The sequence below is a fragment of the Venturia canescens genome, chromosome 4 (genome assembly GCF_019457755.1).
Source record: "Venturia canescens isolate UGA chromosome 4, ASM1945775v1, whole genome shotgun sequence".
Classification (NCBI taxonomy): Eukaryota; Metazoa; Arthropoda; class Insecta; order Hymenoptera; family Ichneumonidae; genus Venturia; species Venturia canescens.
The window spans coordinates 25083866-25096325 of NC_057424.1; the positions used below are offsets into that span (position 1 = coordinate 25083866).

The window sequence follows — 12460 nt, forward strand, 5'->3', positions numbered from 1 at the left end:
TTTTTTTATCCAATCGACCCTCGATCTATCGGATCTATCGCAATGTCGCCATTATAACAAAAGTTATATATATTCGCTAATAAAAATTTCTTTTGAATTTCCTTGCGAGCAGCATACATACGGCCCATATACGGGCTAATGCCAATATATAGTCGTAGTCGTCGTCGCGGACGTCGCGAGTCGTGAGGGTTTTATTGGGAACCACTGTGCGAGTGGCGGCCTGCGGCCTTTTACTGTGATACTGTGAGGATTTACGGTGACACCTTTTTTGCAGCACGAATCCCTTTCCTCTTTTCCCGTCAATATATAATCTTCTTATACCCAAAAAACAAAAAAGAGCAGTATATTTTCATACGGGAAAGAGAAAAGTGTATACAAAAATAATTAACAATCCAAAATCCAACGGTTGAGTCGTTGAATCGGTGTAACGCCCGAACTTTGAGCAGTAACCTCACCAAGGTTTCTACCACCTTGTGTCAGTGAGCGTTTTGTTTTTCAACATAGAAAAAAAAAAAAAACAACGGTGTGGTATCGCGTATCGAACTTGTTTTATTTTGAATAATATCGCAAGTGTCATTATACGCGAATATATATTGATGAACTCGGGTTGATCAAACAAATAAGTGCGTTAGATAAATGAAAAAATATTGACTTTGAATGTGGCGAATTTTTTTGCGTTCCGACGTAGAGGCACCAATCTGACAGTTGGTTCATACCGCATACGTTTTTTGTTAATTTCAATTCGACGTCTCTTCGTGATTCTAACGATTTTTGGAACGTTATGACTCGAAAGACTATCTCAAAACAATAGAATTCACTTTTTTTTTGTTTATTTATTTATTTTTTTTTTTTTCACAAAATCTTGAGGCTCATATAGCAGCTCGAAGCTCATAGTTCGGCAGCCTTAATTAACAAAATATTGTAAAAAAAGCCAAAGGAGTTTGAAAAAATGTCGAAGAATAAATTAAATCTGACACTGCCGCCGGGCTCTATAGAGCCGGTACCGGTCGTGTCACCTTCTCCGCCGGTTCAACCCCTCGCAACGTATGCCGAGCCGCCTGTTATACAAGAGTAAGTTGCACCATTATTTTTGTATCTCGAGAATTTTCGAGTTGACCGGCTTATTTTTCTTCAAGCAGAGTCATGGGTAAAATGAGCATCGACGCCATACAAGAAAGACTGGAAGAATTGGAAATGGACGAGGAACAGCGCAAGAGACTCGAGAGCTTCTTGGGTCAAAAAGAAAAAGTTGGAGAATTCGGAGCTGGAAACGGCGGTGTTGTAACGAAAGTGAGGCATAAAAAGTATGGCCTTATCATGGCTAGAAAGGTATTTTATTCCGATATTGAAATAGCTTTGTTCTTGAAATTTATTCATCAACGCAAAACGCTTGTAAATAAAAAAAACTTTTGATTCAAGCTGATTCATCTGGAAGTCAAGCCGGCTATAAAGAAACAAATTATTCGTGAACTGAAAGTACTCCACGAGTGTAACTTTGCCCATATTGTTGGATTTTACGGAGCTTTTCACAGGTCAGTTTGAAATAATTTTCAACCGTTTAGTTTGAATTATTAATAACATAAATGATTGAATCGGCGCTGCAATAATAATATTAGCGCATCGGCAACAATTTACAATTGTTTGGGTTTCACAGCGACGGAGAAATTAGCATATGCATGGAATACATAATTGAGCGCTCTTCGAACCCGATACTTTTTTCATTTCGTCCCGAGTCGTCGTCGTCGTCGTCGTTTTTTTTTCCCCCAATCCAGGGGCTGTGCTGCTGCTGCTGCTGCTGCTGCTGTATCTAATATAATTATTTCATATTGACGGATCAGTTGTTTTGTGTGTGTGTGTGTCAAATTATAAAAAAAAAAAACCTTGTCTTGTCTTTCATTTGTTTATCTCTCTGCTTAATAATCTCTGTGTTCAAGGTGCTGAAAGGTTTGAGTTATTTGCGAGACAAACATTCGATTATGCATCGCGATGTTAAAGCGAGTAACATACTCGTCAATAGCGCTGGTGAAATAAAAATCTGTGATTTTGGAGTTTCTGGACAGTTGATCGATTCAATGGCCAACTCTTTTGTTGGCACGAGGAGTTATATGTCGGTAAGTGTTGTATGTAGCGAATAATTCGCGCGGATACGAAGCGACAGTTTCGACAAAAGTTTTTCTTTTTATTTACAGCCAGAAAGATTGCAGGGCACCCATTATTCTGTTCAAAGTGACATTTGGTCGTTGGGACTGTCGCTTGTAGAAATGGCGATTGGAATGTATCCTATATCATCGACACCACCACCACCACCACCACCACCACCGCCACCGCCACCGCAGCCACCGCCACCGCCACCACTACCGCCACCAACACCACCAACATCACCAACACCGTCAACAATGTATCTACGCCGACCTCGCAATCACCCGCACACAGTATGTTGCCAATACTTTGCTTCTCTTTTACGGGCATGCTTCAACAATTTGTCCAATTTTTCACCAATTCATATACGAGAGTTTGTTTGAGCTGAAAATTGTTATTTCTAGACGCTGGTAGTCCCAGACCAATGGCAATTTTCGAATTGCTCGATTACATCGTAAATGAGCCGCCACCGAGGCTGCCACCGGGAATTTTTACTGACTCTTTTATGGACTTTGTCGATCGCTGTTTGAAGAAGAATCCAGCAGAGCGAGCTGATTTAAAAACACTGATGGTGAGTGTTGACGACTCGCGTTCAAGATTCATTTCTCGTGCCTCACATCTCAAAACTCACTCTTTATAGTCACAATCGAATTTTTTCCGTATAATTTAGAATCACGAGTGGATAAAGAAGGCCGAAATGGAGAACGTCGACATCGCTGGATGGGTTTGTCGAACTATGGATCTGCAACCGACCACTCCGACCCGTCCGGAGAACGTACAGTCTTGAATAAATGTCACTCTTACATACTTGACCACGTACATACGCGTTCAAAACTCCTGAGTCACTTTTCGTTAGGAATATATACGTATCATACGTATATTTCGAATATGTTGTTGTTGTTTTTTTATATAGGGGAACATGGGGCAAAGTGGCCACATGGGGCAAAGTGGCCATCCACTTTTTTGGGGCATTTTTGAATTCTGGGGCAAAGTGGCGACTCACGCAATTCCGATTTCTGGCGGGGCTCAGGTTCAGTGAGAATTCTATGTTTTTTGAGAAATTGATAGCTATTTGAGGCAGAGGGTGAGAATCATTTTGCGAATTACTGATAAATGTCTATTTTATTTTAATTGACAAAAATCGTACTTATAATGGACTTCATCTTCATCAACACCTGCACACAAGGTGTGCGCCCATTTTAGGCATGTTTCGCAGCGAATTCAATCTTTGGAGGAATGCGAATAAAGTTGATCGCAGAAAATACACGCAACGTCCGCCGCAGACAAGAATTTTTCTTTTTTGATGATCTCTTTTTTCTTACTCACTAGATTTGCGCGATACGACGGACTCGTGACAATGGCGGTTTTCCCACGATTTGCCCCCGATAAGAACGGGCTTTTGCCACTGGTAATGGCAAAATTTATCCAAGTATTCCGACTAATTCTTTTTTCATCCCATCGAAGGAGGGTACCTACTATGCCTCGTTTCTTTTCGGTTTATCGCGGCCTTCAATGTTCCATGCGGGAACAGTCTATTACAACGTCTATTTAACCAGAAGTGACAATTATCGATTTTCACCGCATTCGAGAGGGTGGCCACTTTGCCCCAAAAAATTTTCTCGATCAAATAAGGAAAAAGAGGATGAACAAAGAGTTTTAAGACTCAACAATAGTCGAAAGATCATTTATTATCTGATAAAGTGGGCTGGATATTCATTTTCGGCATGAAAAAAAATTTGGCAAAATTTATCGAAGTATTCTGACTAATTTTTTTTTCATCCTATCGAAGGAGGGTTCGTACTATGCCTCGTTTCTTTTCGTTTTATCGCATCCTTCAATGTTCCATGCGAGAACAGTCAATTCCAACGTCTATTTAACGAGAAGTGACAATTATCGATTTTCACCGCATTCGAGGGGGTGGCCACTTTGCCCCAAAAATTTTTTTTTTCAAAATTCGAGCAATAAGGAGGTGGAATCAGTTTGGGGACATAAAAATAAGTAAATGACCATGTGCTACCCGACAAAACTCGTTAAATTCCTTAAGTGGGCCACTTTGCCCCATACTCCCCTATATAATAATCGGTTAGTCCATTATTGTTTTCCTCGTAAAGTGGCGGCGTTAGCTGTTTCCGTTGTTGAAATATCTCTATCCTTGGACTGGTGAACGTGAAATGTACACGGGGGAACGCGTAAAATGCTGGCATCAATTCCAATTGAGTCGTTCTCGATAGCGACGATCCCGAAGGACAAAAAAAAAAGAGAGAGAAAGAGAGGAAAATAAGTTAATCGACGGATCGAAGGATCCTATAGTTGCAAAGTAATAAAATTAATCGAGTAACTCGAGTGTGTTGAAACGGGCATTGTGAATAACTCGCGATGTAATAAAAATTTTGCGAAAAATGTGATTCGCGCGACGTCACGCCACCACTACTACTCTTCATCATAGATTCATTCACCCGATCATTATCATTATTTGTTTTTGTTTACTTAATCATCTCTCATCAGTTTCCTTTGAAAAGTATGTAAGACAATGTGAAAGCAAGATAACACACACACACACACACACACACACACACACACACACACACACGGTGAGAAGAGTTATAGCGTCGTACATTACGTACATTTAGATATTGTTATAAGAATAAAGAAACCGCGCGCGCGCGCATGCCCACGATGTATGTATTTCCTGGGATAAGAATTAGGATATCGATAGAGAAAAAAAATGCAAACGTACATTTAATACAATTATGATACGAGCATATGCATATAGGCATAAATTAAAAAACAACAACAGACAATTATTCGACGCGATTTATTTATTTATTATACGAGGATTTGTACCTGAAGATGTCCAACGTTTTTTAAACATGTTTTATCATTTCAGTCACACCCGGCTTAAATCTTTTATGCCGCGCATAGATATATATATATATATATAGGTACATATACGTATATCTATCGATAATAATACAAATACTCGAAATTCATGCGGATAATTGGGGTAATTCGCCCACTAACGATACACACCGGGGATGATACCTTTCGAAAGATTTCTCTAGCAAACGTTTCAAACGTCGAATAAAATTACTTTAATCCCCATCATTTATAGACCGTTGTAGATTTATTTTATTTTTCATCGTATATACTAGTTCCTCGCATCCGTATCTCGGACCACATACATATACGCATATATATATGTATATATACTCTATGAACCGGACGATAATTTCAAGTTTGTTATTCCGCATAGTGATAATATTAAGATTAAACTTTTTCAAGATCCTTCAGTTTGAAAATTTTATTTGAGGAGTTTTCCGTGGCCAAAACTCGAAATATTCAATTATTTTTTTTTTTACTCCTCTTTGTTGTTTATTTTCAAATCGTTTTTTTTCTTTCTTTCCTTCGCGGTGCGTCACGAAACACGTTTTATATTGATACATTTGCTTTTGAAAATGTTCGTTTTCCGCGAGTATCAAATTTCGTCTGATGAACGCTTAAAAACGATTATAATGACAATCTTTGAGGAGAGAAAAAACTTGAAATAAATATTTCTCAACATTCGCATGATTAATCGCTAATTTGCCAAACGATAGTTTGCTGCATTTTTTAGTACAAACTTGAGGCAAATTGTTTTAAAAAATTTTTCTCTTTGGGCGTTGAATATACACGATTAAAACCAATAACGCGGTCACACAGTCTTTCCCGAGTAAAAATATAGCCCATCAGTTTTAGCGAATCAACATCGCGTTGTAGTGTAAAAATTAATAAAGCTACCGTTGAACAAATGGAAAAAAAAAGTTGAGTCTCTTGTTCACATGAGAGAATACCATAAAAATATTAGCTTTTTTTTTATATCGTCGCGATTCTTAATCTCAAGTGCTATATGTGGAAAGAAGCAACAGAAAAAAAAGGGAAAATGTTATGTGCAGCATTTCGTGATTTCCCGGTTCTCGCTGCAATCACTGCCTTCATTCTTCTGCGTGCATATTTCAATAGATTTTAAACAGTTTTTTTCTCGAGCACAAGTTTGTACTCCATGTATATGTTTAATTTTTGCAGTCTGCTCGAATAATTTCATCGCCAACTGCGTTCAATATAGTTGGCTGAGTCGGCTTTCGGTCTCTGCTATGTATATTTGTGATTACCGAGTTCTCGTGAAACGTGTCCTCTGCCGATTGACATTCACATATGATAATGAAAAAATAGAGACACGATAAACGAGATCAATACCCCGCACGCTGCACTTTTGAATTGAACGAACTAATAATTTGCGAATGAAAGGTACTTAACGAATGTTATGATTCGATAGAGGGAATTGCGACATACCATCCATCTTTTGTCATTTAAGCAGATAATGAAAATCTACATTTTTTTTATTTCTTAATAAAATTAGTTTATAAAAACAAAATATATTTTGTTGTTCAAACATTCAATAATATTCTCGTGGTTGAGTTTTATCTAAAAATAAATAATAGTCCATAGTTTATATGTCATCTATTGTCATACAATGATGATGAATAATTATTATTGCATATGCGGGAAGCATCAGCGATTGAATATTTTCCTAAAGCAAGAAACACAGTACATTTGCAATGAAACCTACTTAAATTTGAAAGAACAAAAAAATAAATAAATAAATGGACGAAGAAAAAAATTGATGATGGTCGTAATACTGCGGACTTGGGCTAATTTTTATTCTAAATATAAATGAATTTTGAGTGACATTTGCGCACAATTTCTACAACCCTCGTGGTGATCAATTTATTGTAATGTCGTCCGATTTTTATTAGATGAGTAGTATGGAAGAAAAAGATATTTTCTAAACAATTATATGGAAACGCGATGGGTCCTGTTAAGAGTCAGTGGTGGGAAGCGGCGGCAGTGACAACGACGACGATGACGACTCATAATTGTACTTGTCTAAATAAAATTTAAGGGCCTATACAAATTTCGCATTGTATTGTTGGACCGAACCGCGGATGAAGCTGATTGACCACGGTTACCCCCCCCCCCCCCCGTGGTCGCGTCGAGTCAATTTTTTCAATTGATCCATACTACGAAAAGCGAGGTTCAAATTGTAATAAAAAAAAAAAAACGTCTTCAACCATGGGTTGACGAATTCGATATTCGAAATTCGGAATATGGGAAAAAAAAAGATGGAACATGTTGGAAGAATAGTTCAATTTTCACGCAGTTTAAAGGGAGAAAAAGAATTTTGTACTTTGCGTGTGTCGTCGAATTTTTGTTTTTTTTTTACGAAAATAGGTTACAAAACCTACAGCACTAATTGAAAATTCAACTGATTAATCAATTTTTGAATATTTTATAAACCTTTCATCGAGTGCCCATTCCGAGATCAATTTTTGAATAATTAAAAATATTTCAATTTACTTTAAATTATTCAATCATTGGCAATTCGTCAAAATCGATAAGCCTTTTTGTTTATTTTTTGTTTTTCTTTGCGAATTTTTAATGAAATAATATTATTGCATTAAAAAATGCTGCACAGTTGCTAATTCCGCTGTAATGCAAAAAGTCTATAGGGAGTAGTAGCCAGGTTTTGCAGCAGCCTTCTCTTCCGACTTATTGGCTTGAAAAAAAACTTATCGGTTCATGTACTCAAACTGCAATATGTGATCTTTTGTTCGTTTCTTGAAAGAAAAGAAAAAAAAATGCCCGAGCTGTGTAACGTCCAAATTTATTTTGACATATTGCGTATTCGGTCTTTTTGGAAATTTGGTTTTTCAAAAATTTCAATAAACATATGTACGAGTTGTTTTTGTTTTCGAGATAGAGAAATCATTTGTTTGAAATTTGCGGACGAATATTGAAGAAAAATAATTGTAGTATCGATAAGAGAGTCTATATATGTGATTGCGCAATTGTATGAAAATATCGTTCATGTGTTATATATCGATCAGAATAAAGTATATTAAATCAATTGGTTTGATATAATTGAGCGATTGATACATTGATTAAACGTTTTAACCGAAACAACGCTCTTTTATTGATTGTTCAAATCTTTACAATCATTTCAATGTAACAATTAAGCAAGTCCTCCTTCCACAAGAACGCACATAAATATAAAAAATGTTTGGGTTTTTTTTCCTCTTTCATTTACATATCGACAATTCGGAAGAATCTTTCAATGCCATTTTTACGAAATATACCGGTGGCTCACGCAACTTATTGCTATATACTACTATGATAATTCCAGTACGAAGGGTACGCGAATGAGCTTGAGAAACCTTTTCATTCCAATATAAAACTCTGATATTTATCACTCGAAAAAAAAAAAAAAATATATATATATGTATATGTATATACCTTCTTCCGTTAATCTCTTTCATATACGTTTACGTACGTTGTATACTACTGTACAGTAAGAATATCCACGCACAAGAATAATCATCATCTGAAAAGTACACAATCACAAAGGAGAGTACAACATTTGACACGACGAAACGAGTTGGCAGTATAGTTTGTTTTTTCTTGTAGGGGATTATCCAACTGTAATTTGTTTTTTTTTCTCCTTCGAAAAATGGCTTCTCCTTGTTGAAAATTACTTGGAACCTTATTCTTCGGCAGAATGTATTTCACTCCCGGCCCCGCCGGCATATAGACGGGTATAGCGGATTTCCTGAGAATAGTAGTTGGGAAAATTGTTATTCTTTTTCGAAAATTCCATCCTCCTCAAACGTGTTGATGACATGATTTTGACTAGACTCAAAGCTGATGAAAAATTATTCGAGATTTGATATCAGATGTTGTGGAAAAAATCAATCATCAAGTTCTGAAGGCTTTTCCGCCCAATTCCCTGAATATTTGGATATCAGAGTAAAATAATCCCTCACAATATTCGCGATTGGCAGTGGTCGCGATTGTAAATCTAAAAATATAAATCGAGATCGATCATATCTCCGTTATGGATATTTTTTTCATGATCCAAACAAACGTTGACGATCTGTAGGAGTGGAGAGGAGACTTGGGTTATTTCGGCAAGATTAGTCAAAGTGTCCCCAATGACTATTTTGAGAATTACATTATTGCTTCGTCGCTTAGTAGCTTTTATTGCGACTTGTAGTGTCGTATTGGTTATCGGGCATCCTGATAGATCGAGCAATTCGAGATTGGGCGCCATTTCGATGAGGCTCGATACTCCGGCGTCTTGGAGAGTAGTAATGCATCGGTGACATTCCAACGTTCGCAAATTGTGCATACCTACAAGTCCCTCGTCCGTTATACTGGTAACGTAGTTACTTATCACGAGATGCTGAAGATTTGGGAGAGTTGCGATACTGGCTAAACCCCGCGTTCGTCACGAACTCACAGGCTGCGCAATCGTATCAACATTTTTTTTCAAGAGTATTCTTCAACCGCAATCCATGGCATAAAATTTTACGAAATATTGAATGAATTTGAATTTTTCGATGATTTTCATTGAAAATTTTCTTACCAAAAATATCTAATAGAGAGAGAGGGCGTTTACAGTTGACGGCGAGAAGATGGAACAATTTATTGGTGAGCAAATAATTTCTTCGTATCACCAATGTTTCCAGATTGAAGAGTTGGGCTATTTGTTGGAGAGCAACGGCGGAAACGATTGGAAATTCACCATCCAGTTGTAGGGTGGTGGTCAACGTTGTCTTTGTGCCAATAACATGAAAAGTACTGTTATCGAGACACACGCAAGAACCCAGCGAGAGGCGTTCGCAAAGTTTCACACCTTTTCAGAGCCTGGTTTTTCTCATTCGATTGCGAGGAAAAATTTAAAAAAAATTTTTAAATTAAAAAAATTAAAATAAGGTAATTGACAGGATGCGCATTGTTTGACTGGAAAAAGGAATGAAAACGAATCTTACCGCGTCCATGTGGCATGGTAAAATGGCAATTCCGTTATGCAGATGAATTTCTTGGATGCTTTCACAAGGCAAGTGTAAAAGACATTTGCCGCTCATGTGATGACTCTTGGTGATTTTTAGTGACTTGAGTTTTTTGTTAACTGCAAATAATTGTGCCAAATCTTTTTGGCAAGGGCCGGTAAGAAGACTCTTCATTACGAACTTTGTGATATTTTTACAGTTCTCTGACAACGAACGTATTCCTGCTTGTGATAAATTGATGTGAGATATGTCGACCGTTTGCAAATTAGGGCAAAATTTTCCAACTATCGTCAATGCGCTTGGAGTAAGTATGTGCGGATGCGAGAAATCGATGTGATTCAAAAAATTGCGACACTTGAGTAAAACTTTTGGTAAGGCCGGAGTGTCGACGTATTGTTTTCGCATTCTTGTATTGAGACCCCACGTCAATGATGATAAATCCAATTTTTGAACCGCTCTCCAGGATTTGTGACTAACCGCCTGCCATCGTTTACAAACTGTTGGTAAAAAAAAAAGGTCATGTCAAAATGAAAAAGGTCGAACGTTGATCATAATAATAAGATGAACGAATAATGACAAGATGTATTTTCACACGACCGATTACTCTTGGTTGCGCCGATTGAAAATAATTGAGCGGGGCTTGCCTCTTTCCATGCGTATTCTATCCGCGACTGGCAAACACAGAAAAATGTTTCTGTGAGGCAATCGTCGTTGAGAGTACGGATGGGTGCGTCGTCGTTGTTTCCTTCCTCCTGTGGCCTTTCTCCGCCGTCATTATCTTTGTTGGATAAAAACTTTGTACAATTTTCTGGACTGTCCGGTTGATGCCAAGAATCCGCTGGGGATACTCTCAGTAAGCGACAATGCAACTGTGTATCGTCATAGCGCACGCCGCCTGTCTGGCTCTAAAAACAGAAGAGTAATTTTATTTTTTTTTACAAAGATACGTGTCGCAACAGTTTTTTTAGAGCACGGTTTTATCTGAAAATTCGAATTTAATATCAATGATTTCAATAGAAAAAGTAGAAAACTTGAAAGCACTCTACTGAAGGTGCTAATTAAGGCAATACGTACTTAAGAGCATCGGCAGAGTTGGAAAATGTGACAAACGCAAAATTACTTTTGCCATTGTTTCTCTTGAGATAACAACTTTCTACACTTGCGTAGATAGAAAAGATCTTTTCTAGGTCTTTGTTGCTTGTCTGGAAATTGGATCCAACAAACGTGAGTCACAAAAAAATAGTCGCAACACGAATAGACACAATTTATTGCTGGGGAAATTGGTATGCAACAAATACTCACCCGATCTGCAAGATTGCTGATAAAGAATTTTCGCACTGGAACTCCTTCATCCGTTTCTTCGAATAAAGTACACAGGTTATATAGTGTCCAAGCATGTTGTCCAAGCGAATTGTAAGGATTAGTGAGTTGGGAAGAAGAGTGTGATATTTTAACTTATCCAGAAAGTATTTAACGGAGCTGGAATACCCAAAGCTCCGAGCATGTGCTGTTCATGAATAACCTATAAAAAGGATTATATTTTCAGGTTATCTGAAATTTGTGAAAGATTTGACAGTGATGAGAAGATATAATTGAAATGTAATTCTATAGAATCGCGAAGCGGTACACGATGATTTATTTCACCGAACGATAACCCAGCATATGAACGGCTATAAATACACGCACGTATATACGCATCTTCATATATATTTAATATATATATCGTGATATGTCATCGCGTGTAGCAGTTTCGACGCAGTAGTATCGCGATTTATTGACTGTCTCTTGGACTCTCTTTAGAAAAATTTTCACAATAGCGATCCGTTATCGTCGATATCACACTGTGCGTGTGTATATATTATTTATACCTTGTATATTATTTATTGGTGCGATTGATTGAAAAAGCACTTTATTCTCTCTCTCGTTTCGGCTTAAATGTTGAATGCTTAACGATGACAACGATAAAACGAAATTATAAATTTAAAAAAAACTAGCAACAAGGAAAGAAAGACGAATTATTTTAGGGGATGAGACTCAAGCGACGCGTACAGTTCGCGTTGAATCCCTATATAATATATGCATCAGCTGATTTCTGCAACGTGCATGTTCTGTGATATTGACTGAGTACTTACTACCAATAAAAAGGCACGTACTCGCAGTACTCCCAGTCAATGTCGGAATACGGCCATAGTACACATCACTTAACAACGTACCTCCCACACTGCCGGGGCGGACCGTAGCATAAAAAACGTAATATGGAATTTTACTCAATCCTCGCAGCAGTGAGTAAAATAGTTGACTTGCTAGAATTTCCGACGAACAATAATGTAGCGTAACGCTCTTGCCGACCGGGCCTGAATGGCGACGAGTTCCTATAGCCCATTAACGGTTAGCCCCGCGCATGCGCTGTAACGTAGCATCTCGCTCTATTCGGC

At 37.6% G+C, this 12460-nt stretch overlaps 1 protein-coding gene and 1 pseudogene across 1 annotated transcript; one reads left to right on the forward strand and one right to left on the reverse strand.

Annotated features, from left to right (window-relative positions):
- Positions 1 to 295: 295 nt before the first annotated feature.
- Positions 296 to 8083, forward strand: LOC122408913 (dual specificity mitogen-activated protein kinase kinase dSOR1-like). Its single transcript, XM_043416019.1, has 9 exons — positions 296 to 1071; positions 1137 to 1329; positions 1420 to 1532; positions 1655 to 1701; positions 1855 to 2111; positions 2190 to 2341; positions 2377 to 2432; positions 2544 to 2710; positions 2810 to 8083. The coding sequence occupies exons 1-9, from the start codon at positions 950 to 952 to the stop codon at positions 2924 to 2926; spliced, it is 1224 nt and encodes a 407-aa protein (XP_043271954.1). The 5' UTR covers positions 296 to 949; the 3' UTR covers positions 2927 to 8083.
- Positions 8084 to 9192: 1109 nt separating this feature from the next.
- Positions 9193 to 11480, reverse strand: LOC122408912 (putative RNA-binding protein EEED8.10; annotated as a pseudogene).
- Positions 11481 to 12460: the final 980 nt, after the last annotated feature.